General features: G+C 38.7%; 1 protein-coding gene across 2 annotated transcripts in view; it reads right to left on the reverse strand.

Moving 5' to 3' along the window:
* PDE1A (phosphodiesterase 1A) overlaps nucleotides 1-23,932 on the reverse strand; it is a 314,453-nt gene that overhangs the window by 42,918 nt on the left and 247,603 nt on the right. For both annotated transcript variants that reach the window (XM_063428688.1, XM_063428689.1), the window contains exons 5-8: nucleotides 19,640-19,756; nucleotides 18,541-18,681; nucleotides 5,083-5,183; nucleotides 1,427-1,552 (exon numbers count right to left, since the gene is read on the reverse strand). In XM_063428688.1, coding sequence (XP_063284758.1) covers nucleotides 1,427-1,552; nucleotides 5,083-5,183; nucleotides 18,541-18,681; nucleotides 19,640-19,756 — 485 coding nt within the window. The remainder of the gene's footprint in view (nucleotides 1-1,426; nucleotides 1,553-5,082; nucleotides 5,184-18,540; nucleotides 18,682-19,639; nucleotides 19,757-23,932) is intronic.

Consider the following 23,932-nt stretch of genomic DNA (forward strand, 5'->3'; position numbering starts at 1 on the left):
TTAGCATGAGTCTTTTGCTTAGTCTTATTAAGAATGTTTAATGTGATAATATTTTGTTTTTATTAAAATAAAATTTGCATATTTTTACAAATTATGAACCTTAAATCAATCCATGATTTGTAATTCTAGGAATATTTAGGCATATTTAATACATGTGATTTGATTAATTAGGAAATGCTTTTCTTGATTAAATAGACACCGGGTGCAAATATTTTATAAGGAATGCAAACTAATATGCAGAAGACTATTAATGACAAAATTGTAATGTGCAGCTGTAACCATATTCAGCAATAATACAGCAAATAAATAGGTATAACCTTCCATGCAAACATTATATACTAAGATGTATGTCTTCAAAGTAAACCGATCCATTCCTAATCTCCATCCATCCATTATAAAATTGTAGGGTGAAACAGTAATCAAATTCAGTATAAATACGGAAAAATTAAATGTTAGCTCATAGCACGCAAACAGAGTATAAATATGTTTTTAAAGTAAATCTGTCACCTTTGACAGACTTGCTGTCAGAGCACTCTGATTGGCTGGCCTACAAGCCAACCAATCAGAGCACTCAAATGGAACTTGCATAGAGTGGGGAGGCCATATAAGAGCTTCTCCCACTTTGAAAGCTCATTCTGCATGGAACCACCACCAGTGAAGATGGATTATTTCATTTGGCCTTGTGTGGGGCTGAAGAAAAGAAGATAAAAAAAAAAAAAAGAAGAAAGTTATTTTATGGTAAGTAAAAAAGTCATTGGCCTTTTCAGTTGTTTCAGGGTCTGGCCAATAGCTTATTTGGAATTCATTTTTTGGGCGAATAGTGGAGCAACCCAAATTCAAAACCAAATACGCAAGTCTGCTGTGGATTCCCATTTGAATTTCATTTTATATGTATGTATCAGTTAAATATGTTGACTTCCAGAGCATTGAATACAAAGCTACTTTCAAATCTATCACATCCTTGTGAAAAATGTATTTAGTTTGTAAGCTTGAATGAGTAAAACACTCTGTCTACAGGTATGTAATGAAGCAGATGAACGGTTACCTCTTTGTGGGCTTATCTTGCAGCATAGAACAACCAGAATGCCCACAAATGGGTCAATGACTGTGATAGCAGTAGTGTATATTGTATACCCAACATGTGTTTTTTGGGGTCTTAACTCCTTTAAGTTTTAAAGATTCTATTGAATTGGATTGTGTGATAAAAGGAGTATACTTTTTCCTTTATTGTTCAATAATTTTAATGATCTATACACATGTTATAGCTACATTTGGAGATTCATTCAAAAATAAATTAGCTGATATGAAAGTAGCTTCAAAATGAAAGGCCTTACAAGTGATCACCATAAGCAAAGAAAAAATAAATATAATTAAAAAACTATATACCGGTATATGATAAATAATATACGATTGTATCCTATATTACCTCCAGTCATCTTTGGATAAATTTGCCAAAATATTCATTTCATCATCTTGCATAATGCGATAGGCTGCACTCACATGATGATTTTCAAGAACAGACCGATCATTGTACAATATTGCAACTTCTGACCTAAACAAACAAAATACAAACAATAAACAATAGTTTTTAAACAACAACATAATATAAATTGAACAAATTTGGTATCACAGATGACACATTTTATAGATATATGATTAGAATTATAGATATTGATTGGCACCAAAAGGTAAAACAAGTTAAGTGAGAGGGTATTCCTAGTATCTATGCGCTTTACATATGTTTGCGGGCTTTATTAACCAGTGCAACTCTTCTTTAGCCATTTAAAAATATTTAGCCATCATTAATCTAGAATTTTATTCATCATTTCTTTTCTGAGGGGAAATATATGATCTTGGCATCTCAGTGGAGCAGAACTCTCGTTTATGATAGCAGTTACGTTCTCACTTTTCACATTATATTTTAAAGCTCTTTGTATAATATGTATTCAATCAATACCTAAATAAATGAACTCAGAAACTGTACGGTGTACGGTTTAGTAGAAATAGCCAACAATGCAGCAGGGGGCAGGATAGCACAATATCAAGTTTGCAGTACAGATAAGGGTCAGCAAAAGGAATGGTCAGAAAAACAGTACACATGCAAAGGTCAAATTCCAGAGATCAAATACACAGTAACTATAAAAGTGAACACTACAAGGAGCACAGTATAACTAAGCACGGAGTGATAGGAGGAATGAGGAAAATAGGGAAGAAGAGGCACACGTCCCCCACATCATTCCCACTGTCCACGCACCCTCTTCTTCTGGCCAACAACCTTTTTAAGAGGACACTATTCCAGCACATGTGAACCTAAGGAGGGTGGTCCTCATCGAATCACCTCCCATTCGCCACGCTGAAGCGAAGGGGGCTCTCTCCTCTGATTCACAAGTCTTGAATGGGACACGGGGCAGCTTCAGAGAAGGAGACAAGATGCTGGGGGGGGAAGAGACACACAAATAGGGCTATGGAGAAAAAGAGACACACAGAGGGTCTGGAAGCGGGGTAAAGAGCCTCAGAGGGGCTCTGAAGGGGCAGAAGAGAGACAGGGGTTTGGGGGGAGAGGAACACAGAAGGACTATGGAATGGACAAAAGAGACAGACCAGGGCTAGGGAGACACAAAGAGACACAGAGGGGCCTGAGAAAGATGCAAAAGAGACAGATAGAGGCTTTAACTCAGCCCATTAGATTTTAACCACGTCGACTAAAATTTACTGGAGATTTAGTAGACTAAAACAGTTCAGATGACTAATAAATGACTAAAACTAAAATGGCTCAAAAAACTTTGTCTAAATCGAAATCGAAATTTGCCGCCAAAATTACCACTGCTTTAGATATATCAACAGTAATACCACAAACCAGTGCCATATTTTTTATAATTTTATTAAACTGTAAAATTTCCTCCTGTACAGGGTTTCACTAAATGAAAAATAAACATCTTAAAAAAATATATATATTTGCAGAAAAAAGTATAGGAATGCTGTGCTTTTTTGTAGTATAAATCCATCTATGCATAGATAACACAACTGTAACTGTAAACATTAAATCTTCTAAAAATGAACTTGTGACTTCTGTGATAGATTCGGAATAAATGTATTGGAACATAGTAATTCTACAGTAGATTCAATATTCCAGAGGCTTTATTTAGTAGCCTTATGTACATTACACTATTTCTTTGTACATATATAGATGCCAAATACAGATACATTAAGGGTAAATTACTCAGGACATGCATTTCAGGATCTGCATTTTTAAAGTAATGTATCTCGTTTTCTCTCACTCGTTGAAAGATGCAGTTTAATTTTAAAAAGACCCCACTTCAATAAAATAAGAAACTAACATTTTTTTCTCTGTAGGTTTTTTTCTTTGTCTTTTCTCATTCGGTATCCAAGTTGTTTTACGAGTTTTGACCTAATGACGATTAACTAGGGCGTTTATTTTTTTCTTCTATGTCTTTTATTGTCATCCCCTAGAACTGATCTCTAGTTGTGTTTTCTCCTATTATCAAAATAAGTCATTGATGTCCTGTATCACGAAGCAATGTCACAGACAAATGTATATAAATGGTACCAAAGACATGTTTGTAAGAGGATCATAGATAATGTTTGTTCTCTGAATTCTTATCCTGGTTGTAATCTAGTTTTCTCTGAGAATCCAATGGTTTTGTTCCTGTCTTTCCTTCAACATCTTTTGGATTTTGGAGATTCTGGAGTACCTCTCAAATTGCAGTGATACTCTTCTACTTCTTGTTGATGATTGTGGACTTGCAGTGTGTAAGGCTGACAGAAGAAGATTGTGGAGAGGTGACGTGCAGGCTTTTTCAGAGGGTTATAGGATGCTGCTGAGATGGTGTCAGGATAGTGCAGAACTTAGGTCAACTCTATTCATAGCGTAGACTAGGCAGAAAAGATGCATATTACTATATTACCTTAGTATGGCAGGGCTAGCAAGTATAACAAGATAGGAAGAACAGCTTGAAAACAGGCAAAGACAAGTTAAACAAAAACAAGTCATAGTCAAGAGGACACATAGGCTATCATGCAGATTAGAAAATAAGCTAAGGTCAGGGAGTACAGAAGGCAGAATAATCCAGCAATAGCCAGATGAGATGGCAATAAGTTAAGCGAATCAAAAAATGCTCTCTCAAATACCAAAAAGATCTGCCTGTGATGAGAGTTCATATAGGTAGTGAGACATCCTTATCAGTTAGTGTAATAATTCTGGTTTTAGAAAGTTTGGGTGCAATGTTGCACACATATTGCATCACTGCTTGCATCTGAAAAATAATGTAGGCATGGAACTGTATAAAGAAATTCAAAGGGATATGGTACTGTTTCAGCCACGATTCCAGAATAACACACAATGTAACGTCATCGAAAGGCAACACGAGGTAGGAAAAGCATCCAGAGGTATTGTGACAGGTGTGAAGAGCGCGGTGTGCTTATGTCAGTTACCTTGTATGAAGCTGGAGAGAAAGCAGCATCGTTGTCATCATTTCCTCCCACCAGCTCTTATCCTTCTTCACACTTTTAAACAGATTAAAGTACTGGGGCATTAAGGAGAAGCCTCTTCTGTCACATTGGTTGTGGTGGTCATGATGGCTCAGCCTTTTCTGGTGTGGAATGTGTTTGCGGTTTGGCTAACTACTAGAATGTTCTGGCTCTGGTGTACTTGGGAAAATTACATCTGGCAGGCACACAACTGTGAGGTCAAGTGGAGGGAAGATGGGGCTTGGTGTTGCCACTCTTGTTATTTATAAATGCACTCTGTACCTGCCTGTTGGCTGTACATCTATCATCCAGTAGCTTGTGATTGGTTGGTCCAGCACCTTCAATTAGACTTGTACATTCGTTTTCAAATAAAATCGCAATTTGTAAGAATTTTTTGGTGAAGGGGCAGTTTTTGCAAATTCCACAACTCTGAAATGTTAAATGTGCAAATCATAAAACAAACAAAACAAGCAAGAGTTTAGTTTGTTTTCATGATCAGGAATCTCAGCGATTCAGGGACCTCTTCTCCAAGGAAACGTTCAGAACTTTCAGTATACATACACTCTCAATGACTACATAAAAAAATGTACGTACCTTGTCTGTATATGGAAATTGTTTGTGGTCCCAGTGTGCTCATAGTCATGGATAGCAGCAGCAAAGATCATTGCCAAAATTTCCAGTTCTGTGAGCCAGTGCTGTCAAATTCAAGTACCTAGATATTATAATATGCACAGACATTCATATGCATAAATGCAAACACTAAGTACTTCATAATATATTATATCAAGAAGTGTAAACAAACGCTATGTGTCAGACCAAATCAGTCATAAATGCAAACTCAATAAACATATTTATTACAGATGATTTAAAGGAAACATCATGCATAATTTGACACTCCCTCACCTTTTAGTGCATGCATTTAGGTAGTGTATTAAAATGTGAAAACACAAATAACATTTAATAAAAATAGCAAAGATACTTTATTTGTATGAACCTGTGTTTGTGGGTTAAACCAATCATGTCAAATGTACAATTTCCAGTTGGAGTGCTTGTCATGGACAGTAGGCCCTTTAACAGAAATGATTTATGAAAACTGTAATTTAGCTGTCAAGATTCTACCATAAACTGTGCAGTGACTGGCAGAGCTGTCTGCACAAGCTTAATTCATGTAAAATAATAAATGGAGCAGTTTGTAAAAGGAATTAGAAGCTGTGTTGTTATTTTGGGGTTAAAATTCATGTATGATTTCCTATCACTTAAATAACTAGCTTTTGGGAAGCCCATAAAAGCATGGTTGTGGGTATTTTAATTAAATGGGGATCCCGCTTAAAGAAGGATAGATCTGCCAAGATAGAAGTGGAAGAGAGAGCTCATAAAATGAACCCCAAATCTGACATTTTTAACTGCTTAACAGCATTGCGTATAAAGCTGAGGAATATACTGAACATTCAGGCACGCCGTGCTATCCAACTTACAAGGAGTAGGCTCAATCATCATGGGAATAGGTGTGGGAAATACCTAGCACAGGCTCTCAAAGCTAAATATCAAACGTCATATGTAACAAAAATTGTTGATCATAAAAATATCCAATGTAACACAACAGAAGAGATTGCACCAACATTTAGCTCCTATTATAAAACACTATATAATCTACCTGATTTAGCGAGTAAATCATAAGATATTAGAAGTTATTTGAAGAAGTACTTCCCACAAGTAATATCAAGGGATATAGTTGAAAAATTGGAAATACCCTTTACCAAAGATGAATTAGTAGAAGCAATAAGTTCAACTGCACTGGGAAAGAGCCCAGAGCCCGATGGACTTACAATTCGAAACTTTAAAACATTTTTGTTTGCTAATAAATCGTTTTTTTCTTCAGGCTTTTAATACTCTATCGCCAGAAACTACACTCCCCCCCCCCCACACACTTCTTTACTGAGGGCGCAAATAACAGTTATACCTAAACCAGGAAAGGACACCTTGAATTGTAGTAGTTATAGACCAATATCTTTGATAAATGTTGATTTGAAATTATTTTCTAAAATGTTGGCAGCTCGCCTCAAGCCCATTCTGCCTGGACTAGTCCACTCTGATCAATTGGGATTTGTCCCTGGATGAGAAGCCAGAGACAACACAACAAAAGTTATTTATATGATACATGGCATCTCTGCATCAAATGCATTTATGATATTTCTTTCAATAGATGCGGAAAAAGCCTTTGACAGAGTGGACTGGTCCAATCTATTTAATATTTTAAAGGTATTGGGGCTTGGGGCAAGATTTAAATATTGGGTCTGTTCTTTATGTTTTGACCCTTCCGCTACTGTACGGATATTTAGGCAACTCTCCCCTCCCTTCTGAATAAGGAATGGAACGAGAAAGGGGTGTCCTTTATCACCCCTGTTGTTAGTTCTAGTAATGGAATCCTTTCTTCAAGCGATTCGCAATAATCATCAGATTAAGGGTTTTAACTATCAGGGAGGGGAGATCAAAACTACTGCATTTGCAGATGATGTCTTATTGTCTTTGACTGATCCGGTGCACTCTCTACCTTATGTGATGAAAGAAATAGAAACATTTAGTGCTCTATCAAATTTTAAGGTTAATTCAGACAAATGTGAAATCTTAAGTTTTAATGTATTAAAAGAACACAAGAAACAGATAACAAGCTTATATAATTTTAGGTGGCCTTTAACAAGTATAAAATATCTAGGAGTTCATCTATAGTAGATCTGTATAAATCTAACTATTTGTCAGGGTACCTGCTGTCTCTACCTCTGTGGAGGTGAGACACTTGGACGTTCTTCCTCGCAAAAGGGTTGAATCACTCGTTCCTCGCGGTTCCCTCGATCGTTTACACGCCGGCCGCGAGGGATCCACTTCCTTTTATGACGCGGCGTTCAGTAGCCGACGTCATGACGACAACTCAACCCGATCTGTCAATCAAGCCCCAAGCACGAATGAGGATTCGTCGGGGGCGTGATTACCTGTTTAGAATCAGGGTATAAAAGAGGGCTTTCTACGTTTGTTCATCGCCCTGTCGTGGTTCTAGCTTGTCTAGTCACTCAGTGCTCTTGTATTCTGTTAGTTTCTTTGGTTTTGACCCGGCTTGTCTGTTCTACCTCGTTTACCTCTATTACCCTTGGACTCGGCTTGTCTCTCGTTTACCTGCTCTCTCGTTCCCTCGACCTCGGCTTGTCTTTAGACCATTCTTTACTACTCTTACGTTAGTCCGCCCATTCTAAGGTCCGGTATACGTACCCTGTACCTGTTTGTACTCTGCGTGTTGGATCCCTGTCCCGATCCTGACATTACGACAGGGCCATGGATCCTGCAGGTACAAACACTCAGGTTGGTCCTTCCGATTCTAGATTTGAAGCCATGGATCACAGAATGGACCAGATGGCTCTAGCGCTGCAGGCTTTATTATCTCGATCTAGTAATCCACCGGAGGAGATGCGAGCTACGTCCATCTCTCCTGTAAGTTCTGGTCTAGAAGTAGCCACTGTAGGTGCTTCTTCCCGTATTACACCTCCTGTACGTTATGGTGGTTCTCCGGAGAAGTGCCGTGGTTTCTTAAACCAAATTGGTATTCATTTTGAATTACAACCTCGCTCTTACCCTACAGATAGGGCAAAGGTTGGATTCATTATCACACTCCTCATTGATAAGGCTCTGAGATGGGCCAATCCTCTGTGGGAGAATGAGAATCCGTTAGTCTATAATTATAATGCCTTTGTCGCTGCTTTTAGAAGAACTTTTGACCCTCCAGGTAGAAAGGTCAATGCAGCCAGATTACTATTGCGCCTTAGACAAGATAACCAAACCCTTGTGGATTATGCACTAGAGTTCAGGTCTTTGGCGGCAGAAGTTAAGTGGAATGAACAGGCCTATATAGACGTATTTGTAAACGGATTATCTGATGTAATCCTAGACGAGGTGGCTACTAGAGAGCTCCCTGAAAATTTGGAGGATTTAATTTCTTTTATTTCTCGTATTGACGAACGTTTAAGAGAGAGACAGAACACTTGTGATAATATTCGTAGACCTCCCTTTAAACTAGCGCCTTTATTTCAAAGTCCTCAAACCACTATCCCAGTTTTTTCTGAACCTATGCAAATAGGCAATACTCGCCTCTCAGAAGAGGAGAGACAGTACAGAAGAAAGGAGGGATTGTGTATGTATTGTGGAGTAAGAGGGCACCTTCGCCTAAATTGTCCTAATCGTCCGGGAAACGCTCGCACCTAAGTTTCTCTAGAGGACAGGCCTTGGGTGTTTCTATTTTGTCCTCTACACACAATTATAAAGATCACAGGCTTCTACTACCGGTTTCTTTAGCATGGGAGAAGGGAGTAATAAAGACTATGGCATTGATAGACTCCGGAGCTGCTGAGAGCTTTATCAACCAAGTTTTTGTTTCTAAACACTCTATCCCATCTCAGCTAAGAGATACTCCCTTGGCCGTTGAGGCCATAGATGGTAGAATATTATCTGAACCTGTGATTTCTCATGAGACCATACCTGTTATTTTGACTGTTGGTATCTTACACGAGGAGGATATATCCCTTATGCTTATCTCTTCCCCTTCTGTTCCTATAGTTCTGGGGTATCCATGGTTAAAGAAACATAACCCTATTATTGATTGGGAGCTAGGGGAGATAACTTCATGGGGTCAGGGTTGCCAGGACAGGTGTTTACAGAAAGTCTCACCACTTTGCGTAGGTAATACACCGGTTAACTCCACCCAGTCTACAGACTTACAAATACCGTCTCGATACATAGACTTAAAGGCAGTCTTTGACAAGAAGAATGCTGATACTTTACCTCCACACAGGTCCTTTGATTGCAAGATTAATCTCCTACCTGGTACTATGCCTCCGAGGGGCAATGTATATCCTTTATCCACTAAGGAGAACTTAGTCTTAGAGGAATATATCCGTGAGAATCTGGACAAGGGATTCATTAGGAGATCATCCTCGCCTGCCGGGGCCGGTTTTTTTTTTGTGAATAAAAAGGATGGCACGTTAAGGCCTTGCATTGATTACCGAGGTTTGAATAAAATTACTATCAGAAATGCATATCCAATTCCCTTGATTACTGAGCTCTTTGATCGTTTAAAGGGTTCCAAGATTTTCACCAAGTTAGATCTCAGAGGGGCGTATAACTTGGTGAGAATTCAGCAGGGAGACGAGTGGAAAACAGCGTTCAATACTCGATATGGGCACTATGAGTACACGGTAATGCCTTTTGGGCTCTGTAATGCACCGGCAGTATTTCAGGATCTGATCAATGAAGTTCTTAGGGAATTTCAACAGGATTGTGTTATTGTTTATTTAGATGATATACTAATACACTCTAGAGAAATTGAGACCCACCACAGACAAGTCAGAAGGGTATTGCGCAAACTCCTACAACATGGATTGTACTGCAAATTGGAGAAATGTAGTTTTGATCAATCTCAGATAAACTTTCTTGGTTACGTGATTTCTGGGGAAGGCTTTAAAATGGATCCGGATAAACTCCAGTCTATTTTAGATTGGCCATTACCTAGGGGTCTCAGGGCCATTCAGAGGTTTATTGGATTCTCCAATTATTATAGGCGCTTCATTAAAGGATACTCTTCCATTATTGCTCCTATTACCAATATGACCAGACAGGGGGCTGACACTAAGACTTGGTCTACTGAAGCTCTCGTTGCCTTCAAGACACTTAAGGAACTTTTTGCTTCTGCACCAATTTTAGTTCATCCCGATACAACCTTACCTTTCCTACTCGAGGTAGACGCCTCAGAGACAGGTATAGGTGCCATCTTGTCTCAAAGGTTAGGCGTGGATAAACCATTACATCCATGTGGTTTTTTTTCTAAGAAACTATCTGGCACTGAAAGCAGATATGATATTGGTGACAGGGAACTACTAGCTGTTATCATGGCCTTAAAGGAGTGGAGACATTTATTGGAGGGGACCTTGCATCCTGTTACTATTCTGACGGATCACAAGAACTTGTCTTATATTGGGGAGGCCAAGCGCTTATCCGCCAGACAAGCTCGTTGGTCCTTGTTCCTCACCCATTTCAATTACGTGCTCACTTATAGACCTGGTTCTAAGAACTCTAAGGCCGATGCTTTGTCTCGCCAACATGAACCTTCTACTATATCTGAGACGGTTTTCTCTTCTATAGTTCCCAAGTGCAATATTATCGCCAACACTAGCCTCAGGATTCATTCTCCGTTGCTTGCCGAGATTATGAAGCTACAACATCTGGCTCCTAGACAGAGTCCTGAGTCACGGCATTTTGTTCCTGCTTAAGTCCAACTAGAACTGCTACAATGCTTTCACAATAGTAAGGTGGCTGGGCATCCTGGCATTCGTAAGACATGCTCCTTAATAGCCAAAGATTTCTGGTGGCCCACCTTACGTAAAGATATTAGGGATTTCGTCGAAGCATGTGAGGTCTGTATGAAGACTAAACGACCTCAGACGCTTCCTTGTGGGCTTTTGCATCCCTTGAAAATTCCCGAGAAACCATGGACCTGTTTGGCTATGGACTTCATTGTCGATTTACCTGTTTCTAAAAAACAGACTGTGATTCTCACGGTGGTTGACAGGTTTACTAAGATGGCTCATTTCGTGCCCTTACCTAAACTTCCATCTTCCCCTGAATTGGCTGAGATATTCGCTAAAGAGATATTTCGTTTACATGGGATACCTTCCGAAATTGTTTCTGATAGAGGTTCCCAATTTGTTTCCCGTTTTTGGAAGTCATTCTGCTCTCAAATGGGTATCAAATTGAATTTCTCTTCTGCCTATCATCCCCAGTCTAACGGAGCTGCTGAACGCACTAATCAAAAGATCGAACAATATTTGCGTTGTTTCGTTTCCGAACACCAGGACGATTGGGTTGGTCTGATTCCTTGGGCAGAGTTCGCACACAACAATCTCGTTTGTGATTCTACTCGTTCTAGCCCCTTTTTCATGAATTATGGCTTTCATCCCTCCATTCTTCCCTCGGTTTCTCCTTCCCAAGGAGTACCGTCGGTTGATGTTCATGTTGCCAATCTGAGGAAGTTGTGGGATCAGACTCGACAAATTCTTCTGCATAATTCCATGTTGTTCAAGAAACACGCTGATAAACATAGAAGGGCGGCTCCAGTCTTTGTTCCAGGGGACAGGGTATGGTTGAGTACCAAAAACATTCGCTTGAAGGTTCCTTCTATGAAATTTGCTCCTCGTTACATTGGACCTTACAGGGTCCTGACTCGAATTAACCCAGTTGCGTATCGTCTGACTCTTCCATCTGCCTTACGCATTCCTAACTCCTTTCATGTTTCCTTGTTAAAACCCCTTATATGTAACAAGTTTTCCTCCACGGCATCCTCTCCTCGCTCTGTTCAGGTTGAGGGACAAGAAGAGTACGAAATCAATTCCATCATCGATTCTCGTATCTCCCGGGGGAAGTTACAATATCTGGTTGATTGGAAGGGATATGGTCCTGAGGAGAGGTCTTGGATACCTCAGGAGGATGTGCATGCGCCCCGCCTCCGCAGGGCTTTTCACTCCCGTTTTCCATCTCGTCCCGGTTCCTTCTGCCCGGTGGGCGTTTCTGAGGGGGGGGTACTGTCAGGGTACCTGCTGTCTCTACCTCTGTGGAGGTGAGACACTTGGACATTCTTCCTCGCAAAAGGGTTGAATCACTCGTTCCTCGCGGTTCCCTCGGTCGTTTACACGCCGGCCGCGAGGGATCCACTTCCTTTTATGACGCGGCGTTCAGTAGCCGACGTCATGACGACAACTCAACCCGATCTGTCAATCAAGCCCCAAGCACGAATGAGGATTCGTCAGGGCGTGATTACCTGTTTAGAATCAGGGTATAAAAGAGGGCTTTCTACGTTTGTTCATCGCCCTGTCGTGGTTCTAGCTTGTCTAGTCACTCAGTGCTCTTGTATTCTGTTAGTTTCTTTGGTTGTGACCCGGCTTGTCTGTTCTACCTCGTTTACCTCTATTACCCTTGGACTCGGCTTGTCTCTCGTTTACCTGCTCTCTCGTTCCCTCGACCTCGGCTTGTCTTTAGACCATTCTTTACTACTCTTACGTTAGTCCGGCCATTCTAAGGTCCGGTATACGTACCCTGTACCTGTTTGTACTCTGCGTGTTGGATCCCTGTCCCGATCCTGACACTATTTACCTCTTTATGATAAAATTCAAACTGATCTTCGAAAATGGAACCTTCCATATTTTTCCTTATTTGGTAGGATTAACATATTAAAAATTATGATATTGCCTAAACTTCTCTATCTCTTTCAGAGTCTACCTGTAAATATACCTAATCAATATTTCAGTAAACTTAAATTGTTGTTATCCAAATTTATTTGGAAAAATAAAATGCCAGGTATTGGGGCTCCCTAGTGTATCACATCATTATCTTTCAGCTCTATTCTCTATAATAATAGAATGGACTAACAAAAATAACAGAAAGCCATTGTATCTATCTATCTATCTGTCTGTCTATCTATCTGATATTAATATATTGATGGTATATTAATGTATCTTATGATGTTACATAGTGATAAAAAAAACAAAACCTGAATAAACCAAGGAGAATGTTAGTTGCTTTTACATTTACACATTGTGGTATGTGGAATATTTCTTTAAAATAAGGAACAGAATCTGCATAAAAATATCATCCCATTTGATTTGCTTTATTTAATGATGCTGTACTGTGACTTGCAAGACTAATTCCATTGTTTGAAATTTGCACCAGCGAGTGCAGTCCCCAGAAAGATCTAGATTTCATTGGAGGCCTGGAATGGGACACAATTAGTGCCCCAATAACTGATTAGGTTTCTTATCTGTGCACATATGTGGATATTAGACTGGCTACACTTTGTGCAATGCCCAGGACATCATCATTAATGTCATAGGTATTCCTCCAACGAGAGGGAAAGCTACAGGGTCAGAAAACGATTGGAATTTTGAGTTCTGAGTTCCAGTTTCTGTGGATTCACTTTTTAAATGTAACTTTTAAGCAGTATTTGCTCATTACATGTAACGTGTTACAAGAATGGAATTAGGTGATTTCTAGACTACAAGTTGTGATGGGACTAATATTGCTGGATTCTCTATATCAAAGAATGAGGTAATATAGAATGCAACGGAAGGGAGGAAATGAGCAGAAGCTGCCAGTTCCTCTGTGTACTTGGCTGTACATTTTTCTTAAATGTCCATTAAAAATGAATTCACATTGCAGTGACCACATAGCACCAGCTTCCAGTAACACACACCCATCACCAAATCCCTCATTAATCACATGACAACAATTTCCTCTTACATACACATGCTAGCAGTTCTGCTTCTCCACACAGACTCACCACTAACTTAATTTACACACACAGAGACACTAGCAATTCCCAATTTATACAAATATACACATTGTATTATCTGCACACCAATATATACCAAAAGTCCCATATTACTCGCATATTTCTGTTAAATTACTACTCTGCATTATAAAGGTTGGTTTATCAATTATAATATACAAATATTTATTATAGTAACAACCCCTGGATGTTGGGCAAAAGTAACATCCCCAGGACGTACTTGGAAACCAGAATAATCTGAATGTACCTTTCCTGGTTAAATACTTTGTTATTATTTTTATTATTATTATTATTATTATTTAAAAGAACATTTAGTAATACAATTAAATTCCGATAGCCTCTAGGATCTATTGAAAACCATGGTCATGTCAGATAAGTTAACATTTTAAGTGATTTAGTTGTCCTCTTTGCAGTGTGAATTTAAAGTGAACATCTGGTTTGGACATTAGCCCAGTATTTTAGTTCACAGAGACATTGGAGGGCATGATTTTAATAAATGTTCATTCTGTGTTTGTTCCAGAAACATCATCACTTACAAAAGAAGGCACCTTACAATTTACGTTAAGTTCAATCTGTTCATGAAATCATTACTCAACAGACTGTGTTAAGACAATCTGAAATTCCAAAGCCATATATTTAGGGCAGTGTTTTCTGTCTTCAGACTTGGGGGCCAACATGTCAGGTTCTAAGTAAAGATATTAAATTATCCAAGAGATTCTGATATAAACATTGTGGAGGAGCTACATGGAGGTTTCTTTGGGATACTGAAACAATATAATAAACATTGAATAATTGGCGTATTGAAGGGAGAATTTCCACGGGTGAATCTCTGCCTATGGTTTTTAATGATCATTCTTTAGTATTAGATCTTTCAAACAATGTTATATCCGCCTTTTAATAAGTTATCTCATACATGGCACTGGCTTAGCTTTATAGCCAATGCGGTTTTAGACTATTTCTTGTAGGTATGTAATACCCTTGTTCCACTATGTAAGAATAGAATAAGTGTAACATTTAACTATGGGCAACAGCAGAGCCTTTATAATGGTTCCACGTAGGGGAAACAATTATAAATAAACTGGTATGAATTTTATCATGCTATATTCATGCAACTGCATATTACCTGCATATATCAGCTGGTTATAACCACTACAAAAAATGAAGTGGTTTTGGTACTTATAGTGTTCTTTTAAAGGAACATACAAAGCACAATAGCCAATACAGATCATATCAGTGGTTATGGTGCAAGGAGTAAACACTGGCTTAGCTCAACAGTGCTCACGGAAGTTCCTGTCTAGAAACCTCTTGCTCTCCGAATATAGTAGTGATGACAGGGAGCGGAGCTTAGTGATCCACAGGTAAAAACTCAAATTGATTTAAAAAAAAGGGGGACGTGCACAGGGCACTCCCGACACTTTGACCACTACAGCGAGCTATAGTTGTTATGGTGTTTTAGACTATTTCCATTCATAGTTCTGTAATAACTTTGCTCCACTATATAAGGATAGAATAAGAGTGGCATTTAACTATGGGCAACAGCAGAGTATTTAGAACGGTTCCACCTAAGGGAAAAAAAGATAAATAAACAAACTTTGAATTTGAATATGAATGCCATCATGCTATCTACAGTCAACTGCATGGTACCTGCATATATCAGCTGGTTATAGCTGTGCTAATATCACTGCATTAGAACTGGGAAACTGTCCTTGAGCAAGATACATAATGATATTTAAATACCGATCTTAAAATCCTCAAGCATTGAAAAGTTATTTGAGCATGGCCATCTTTAACACCAGTATCCCCTTTCTCTAATTGTTAAACGCTGAGGGACAGGTTGGCACTATATACATGCTAACATTACTAATAATGATAATTTTAAAAAGCACACGCAAAACTAGTCAGAGGTCAATATTTTTCCTGCACAGCCACATATCCAAACCAGTGAAGTTCTGGAAGTTATTTCAAATCTCTGTAACCCCCAATGTACTGCCAACTATAAAACTGGACAGCCAGACATTGCAGACTCTATAGATGTAACAAGTAGATAAATAATAATCACTACTTTGGTAGATGTGCAACTTCACTAATTGCCAATCTAAAATAAGAGTGCAATTAAACTGATTAAGTCACACATCGTTTAACTTTTCCAGCAATCTAACTGTAACTTGGCCACAGTCAGCCCCTATAAATATCTGTGGTTGGATCCTAATCGCTCATTTGGCGTCCATATTGAAAAACTGTCCTTCAACACTACCCTAAACTCGGTGCTGTCTGCAGAAATAAAGTCTGGTTGGGTCTTTCAATGAGAACATGGATTATGTAACAAGTGTTAGTGGCAGTCATAGAGTATGGGGATGTAATATATGCATTAGCAACAAAAAGACATCTCTTTAAGTTCAACACCCTTTAACCCCTTAAGGACACATGACATGTGTGACATGTGTCATGATTCCCTTTTATTCCAGAAGTTTGGTCATTAAGGGGTTAAACGTCATTATGTCACTCTGTTCTCCAATTTATCTACAATAATCAATGTGATATACTGAAACAACCAACCTGGCTAATTGTCAAATTCTGATTTACTCTCCATCTTTCATGTCAAGTTCATAACCACGTCTCTGAAAAACTCTCACACTGCCTGAGCAATACGCTAATTCTTGCTGTTTCCATCCCATATGTCCTCTGTTCTGCTTCCTAAAAGATTGGTCCAGTATCTCCTTTAGAGCTCCGCATACACAAAATAACCTGACGGTTACTAACATATCAGAACAGTCACACTAACAATTAGAATGCATAATCATGTTCTTGAAAGGGTCATCAAGGTTCAAAACTTGCATAATTTGAAGAATGGCATTAAATACTCCTGGAAATACGTTGTGTGACTTTCTGCCAGAATTGTTAGGCACTCTGCAGTGAGTTCGCAAAAACATTTACATATGTCAAGAACCATCAGGATTAAACACACTGACAACAAGAACATTAAAGTCTTTTGCTCGTAGGTGTTATGCCACAACCGATTCGAATGAATGGAAAACAAAACAGACAAAAGGTGTCTCTTGCCAAGATATGCAGAAGTGAATTAGCTCAATACCTCTTTCAGGAAGACGTAGTTCAGCTGTCAGTTTTAATGATTGCATTATTTGTGAAGAATAATAACTAAACGTCTGTTTTCAAAAATCATTTTGTCCTACAATATATTTTTGTATTTGCCGAATAAAATCTGTTAATGAATGAAATAATTACACAGACATAATACGAACAACAAGACAAGGGTCAAACCATTCATAAATGAACTGACAGATTAAAGTGCGCCTGGAGACTTCTGTCAATATAACCCAGCACACTGTAGTAGTTATGGTGCTTAGAGCGTTCTTTTAAAGCAACATTCCAAGTACCATAGCCACTGCAGCTCATTCTAGTGGTTATAGGGCCAGGAGTATCCTGGAACACTAGCTTAGCTCAGGAGTACTAACGGAAGTTTCTGTCTAGGAACTTTTGTCTCTCCGCCGTTAGTAGTGATGGCAGTGAGCGGTGCTTGGTAAACCACAGGTAAAAAGCCAAACTGATAAAAAAATTAAAAAAAGGGGAAGGGGAGGGGACAGGGAATTCCTGGCACAACAACCACTATAGCAAGCTGTAGTTGTTATGGTGCTTGAAGTCTTCCTTTAATGTCTTGTCTCATACTTTTACTGAATACCATTTAAGACAGACCAGAGGCATTCCAGATCTGTAATGCAGGCAAGTTCCCTATACCCCTAATAGTTGTTTTGAAAAGTGAGAAAGAACATGTACACATACAAATGGTTTTATAAGCATTAAAAACCACTTAGTCTGAAATAAATTGTTTTATTTGTAAATCAATAAAAAGATCAATAGTATTTACTAGAATCATTCATGGGCTGTCTTACAATCATACGTTTTTCTTTTATGGATTCCAGCAAAGTTTGCATAACACCAAGAAATATAAACAATGAAAGTGACATATTATATCTGCAAATATAGCAGATATATATATAGCAGATAGATATATAAACCATAAGGTGAGATAAACTGTGCTCTAAGATCCAGGGATTGGACAGGGCCCTCACATGAAGATACTTGGCCAAGTTTGGCCCCATTCACAAACCGGCAACCTGCCTAGAGCCCTATGGAATTTTAATTATTTTATGGCTACAATCAGCAAATGTTCACTACTATGATATCAGTAAATCTTTGATGTTTCAGGAATTTGAACTGAATGCAAAGTGAATTCTTGGCACCAATAGCAGATTTCAGAATCACGAAACCAAACAACATGCACGGTCATTGCACATTTAGTTTGTTTTGTAATTTGGCTAAATTTTTACTTTGAGTTCGTTAATTTGAATGATCACCCAGTCGTCCCAAACTTACACACATTGCAGTTCGTAATGACATTAGGTGGCTCCTGAAGATTTTATGGTTGGGATGCCTTAGTTATTTATTATTAGCAACTCTACAGAATCTTATTACTCTTAAATAAATAATATATTCTGGGATTTATTTACAAAATAGTGAATTAAAATAAAATGAAAAATCAATTTAAAAAAATTATGCTAAAATAGTCAAGCTGTGATCGTGGCTGCGTTGGAGAAAAAGTTGTTATATTATCCACATTAACCAAATTCGAAAGGCTTGTAAATAACGAATCCGCTTACCATGATACCCGTATGAAGAATTATGTAGTGCACAGTTTGGGTAACGTCGGCTGCATGAACCAAATTGTGATATGGATTTCTGAACTTGCTATAACCGACTTCCAAAGCTTCCACAAAAGAAACAAGTCTGGCAACGGGAATCTAGACGGGTTAAAAAACATTAGGTGTGCTGTTGTTAAAATATCAATTTTAAATCAATTGTTAGTCTAACATCCTAAGATGGGGTTTGCAACATGAATGTGACCACAGGTGGGGATAACGACCAGGCAGCAATGGCTACCCAATCATTTTATCCCAGACACCGAATGATTACGGGCGATTGGTGTAGATTTGCTCAGGCCGACTGAATTCCACCGGTATTTGGCTTCAGTAAATATGACAATTGCCACTGCAGTTGTAATTCAGTTACCTGGACAAAAATCTGGAGTATAGTTAATAATCATGTTAGTCTGCTTAAAATGGCAGCAAAACTCTTGAGATCATTGCTTACTTGACATGAAAACATACCACAAATTAAAGTGATTACATTTCTTGTAAAAAATGAAAACATGTAACAAAACTATATAGGATAATTGAATAGACATAATGTAATGTATCAATTAGCTTGTGAAATGTGTTGAAATAGCCAGTTTTCTTACAATTACAATAACACCTAGTAGCAGTTATAATTCACATTTAGATTTGCCTACTAGACTTACAATATTTAGTTTAATTTAGCTCAGGGCTTCTATGATATTAACAATATAACACAAAGTGGCTTATTCACTATATAATAAGTTGTGGTGAGTTGACGAGAGTCTTAAAAAATATACAACAAAATAGCACAATAGTACAGTTTAGACAAGTTGGAGATTTTTTTTCACTTATCTGATTTCGATGTAAGCAACTGTTGATTCAATTTCCACACATTACTGTTTACTTAATAATTAAACGTTTCTGTGTCTGTGCGTGTGCGACAAGGTTTTTTTTTTTTTCAAAGAAAAATTATTTACAATTTTGTGGTTTGCACACAGGATTACTAAAATATTTCACAAAAGTGGCGCAGAACAAATGACAGTTACTTAACGCATAAACATAAAAAAAATATATATATTTTTACCTTGAAGCGATTAATAAGGTCATATCTGGTAAACAGTTCATAGATCATAAATTTAAGGGCATGTTCTCCACTCGCATCATTTAATGAAAACACATTGAAGGACCAATGGTCAATGTCCTGTTGAAAGATAGTTATTTTTAGTATATCGAAATTTAAAATTAATCAATATATTTAAAATTAATCTTAATATATTTATTTGTGTAGTATTAACAAATGCTTTCTATAGTTTTAAATAATGTATGCATGATTTATATATATATATATATATATATATATATATATATATATATATGAAATAAATAAAGCTCAGATGCAACACCAGAAAAAATGCTTTTCACATGAAGATAAAATAAACTCGGAAAAAAGAGAAGTAAAAGTGTAACGCTGTTTCACATAAATAGACTAATGGACCTACGTGTGATGAATCGATACATTTTTGGTGTAAATTCTATGCCTACATCAAGACCAACATCAATCAACTAAGCCATGCCATAGCAATAAGTTAATAACTGTACACCATGGTCACTCACATTTTAATTCAAATAAATGTTAAAGTGCATGGACCCATGTATGTAACATCAATTCATCCAATATGAGAGCCCCACATCTGGTGCCATACAACATCACAGAAGAAACACTACAGCCACCAACACCCTTAAAACATATGTAGGATAATCTAAATGTCCACCATTTTTCCCTCTGATCTTTGAATCCTCCTGGAACCTTAATGCATTAAATGATTCTGCTGTTGATGCTAATGTCCCAGTGCCACCAACAGCACAACAGAAAAGAGACAAAACAAATGTTAGGAGACCATGGGTATACTACACAATGATCAACCAATGGTGTCACACAGTTATATGATAACATAAAGGATCACGCTGACCCGATCAGAAGATGATTGTCACTGAAATGCAGAGATTTATATTTCTGTTGCACTTCCAGGGATTGGAATCCTTCCAGGAAACCACTAGAGTCTCCTCTACAATATTGAATTCCAAAAAAATAAATAAAACCTTAACCCAGAATCATCAGTTATTTCCACCTACCACAGGAGTGGTGTAGCATTAAGTGTGATGGGGGTATTTCCAAATATGATAAGGGCAAGAGTCTGCTCAAAAGGTGTACACAAATCTCTTTAACAGAAATCCCACCATTTCATCAAATATCATGGGTCTGAAATATCAAGATGAGGTTTAACAATGTTGCCAGCCAGGAAGTGCGCCCTCAGTCACTTTAAATATGCCATTCTTACTGGAGTTTAGTTGTTTGGTAAATATGTATGTCTACACAGACCGGACAATAACATGAATTAATTAATCCTGTGGTACTCCCTTCCCTTTTCTGTTAGACGCTCACCCAGTCTCCACTCCTTTAAAAAATCATTAAAAATTCACTTTTTCACAAAAGCATATCAATTAAACTGTTAGTGGCTCCCAACTGATTCCACTTCTGCAACTTTCATTTAAAAAAAAAAACACCCCACATCAAGTCTTCAGTGAATACTATTCTAACAATCTACTTCCCTAATACTTCCCTTACCTTTTGTTTCACTTTACTCCACTCTCTAGCATGTAAGCCCTCAACCCCTCTGTTCCTTAGCGTCCAACTTGTCTGGTTACAATTACATGTTTGCTAATCCACCCATTGTAAAGCGCTCAAGAATTTGTTGGTGCTATATAAATATAATAATAATTAATGAAATTAGAGATATTAAGCATTATATTTCTATTTCACAGGTGGTGTTTTCTATGGGTGAAGAACATGACTTCCCACTCCAGTGACTGAACCTCAGATCCCACCGTAGGTTGGCTATAATGACACCCACAGTAGTTGTAAAAGGAAAGGAATTTAAACTAAAGACCAGGTTGAATATCTACATTGTACTACTGATGTAGAATTATTAAAAATCTTTATTGTATTTATATTGAATTGCTGCTCTAACTCTGTATTAACCTGATACTGTGACAAATCCTCCATTTTGTCCTCATAACCTGACTTCTTCATATGAAAACTACATTACATGACAGTATTTCTCAGCACATCTAATACAATAGACAAGGACTGTATTCTCCATAAGGATATGACTAACCCAGGAACTGTTGAATTTCCCCTAACTCGCAACATAATATAATTTAAAGGCCATGAGAACACAGTAGTAATGAAATGTTCTATTCATAAGAGACCTTGCACCTAACCACGAGATTTGACATCACCGACCGAGTAAAATGACGCTCAAGACCCCTTGTCCCCCACCCGTGTCCGAAAAAGTACCACCTCTTGGTGGGTGGACACGGAACTAACCACTTAGCTTTTGATCCAATTAATTATATTGATAGGTGGACACTAACCCAGACACTTAACAATTAATCCAATTAATGATGTTTATTCACTGATATCTTGATAATCAATGATGACGAAAATGTCTCTTAAAAGGGCCTGCGCGCCCGCTGATTCTGCACTTGCCAATAAATTTCCTCGAAGTTATTTTAACCTGAACTCCGTGTGTCAGACTGAATTACTTCAGCGTATATACGCAATTCAATTCTCTTTAATTTGGACAGGAACAGATAGACACTTAAACATTTTGGTTTACTGAAAAAGTACCATAACAACTTTGGCGCCCGAACAGGGACTCCGGGCTATGTCTGGCCGGTGAGCCGTCCTAAGGAAGACAAGGGTGGACGGAGGAATCCAGGGGGAAGGAAGGGAGATTGATCACCTCCAGATACACGGTAGAGACTTCTGCAGAGCCACCGGTACGTTCCGGCCCCTTTGATTGACCCGTCCACGTGTCTGTGACTGCTTCCCGGGAGGACATCAAAGACAGGTAATATCTTGCCCGGAGTCTTATTACCCATTTGTTACCTGCATTTAGTCTATCTGTTGCCTGGGTGTGTCTAGTTTGGTTGCCCGGGCTGAATGTTTATTTGTTTCCCCTTTTTGGGATAAAGGGGGGAGGTGGACCCGTGGTAGTTTGCTTGAGGGTCCTGTGTTTGTCTGTTTTCCCCTTTTTGGGATAAAGGGGGGGGGTGGACCCGGGGGATTTGCCTGGAGTCCTGTTGCCTGTTTTACTCCTTTTAGGAGCCACGTGTTTGTGGCTGTAGGGAAAAAGGGGGGTTGACCTGTGGATGTGTTCCTGGGGGTCTTCTTTGCCTGTTTACTTCTTTTAGGAGCCTCGTGGCTGTGGCTGTAAGGAAAAAGAAGTTTGTGGAATTGTGGGATCTGTGTAGAATCATAGTTTCCTGTGATCCAATTTTGTGTCACTTTGATAGCCTAGCTAGCTTCACTGTGCGCTTTCGGACCATCCAGCTCTAGTTGAGTTGGGGACGTCCTGACCCGGACCATCCAGCTCTAGTTGAGTTGGGGACGTCCTGACCCGGACCCTTCGGCTCTAGTTGAGTTGAAGGTCCACTGATTATTTTAACTGTGATAGGAGACTTAGCCTTGTGGCAGGGGACTCAGTTTCCTGGGGGGATTCAGGCAGGCATTGCTTGTTTTCCGCATCACGTGGTAGTGAGACTTATAGAGTGGGTTTTATAAGGGCACTACGGGAGTGAGGATAGAGGTGGCCACTTTAAGTGGACTGCTGTAACGAGGGAGGCTAGAAAGGATTTCGGACCGGTGTTAGCTGTTATCCTTTGGCCGCTGGTAGTGAGACTTGAGGAAGTCATTCTCCGAGCGGGGACACTACGAGGTTGAGAAAGGTGACTTTGGAGTAAGCACATGTAGAAGGAAAGGGATTACTGTTGATTTCATTTGAACTGTGATGCATGCACTGTATTTCAACTGTACTGTTGTCTTGTTTGTTTAATGTGGAATCATTTAAACTCCTGTATCTGTCTCTAAGGATTTTTCTTCCCTTACTCTTTACCTTTTCTACACTTCCTGTACTATTATACTATCCACTCCCATTCCTCTTAATAGAGAAGTGATTGGTCACACACTTCTCACCTCGCTCCAATCCGTGTCTACCACCCCGGGTAGGCGGATTCAGTGACTAGTCTACGTTTTGGGAAGACGCACTTGAGAAAGACCCACGATTCTCAGGTGGCAGTCGAGCATTGTAGACGTTCCGGTTCAATTTTCCTTATCTTTCCCTATATCTGGGACGCTGGTGTAGGGGAGAAGGGATCATGGGGCAGGATTTAAGTAAGCCCAGTAAGGGCTGGTTAGCATGTGATTTAGTTGATGACAGAGAGGGTGAGGAGATGGTTAAAGGTGTTGAAAAGATTGCAAAAGTTTGTAAAATAGCTGTGCCGACATGTGGTAGATTACAACCAGAAAGTTGGC

Source organism: Pelobates fuscus, chromosome 8, assembly GCF_036172605.1.
Source record: "Pelobates fuscus isolate aPelFus1 chromosome 8, aPelFus1.pri, whole genome shotgun sequence".
Taxonomy (NCBI): domain Eukaryota; kingdom Metazoa; phylum Chordata; class Amphibia; order Anura; family Pelobatidae; genus Pelobates; species Pelobates fuscus.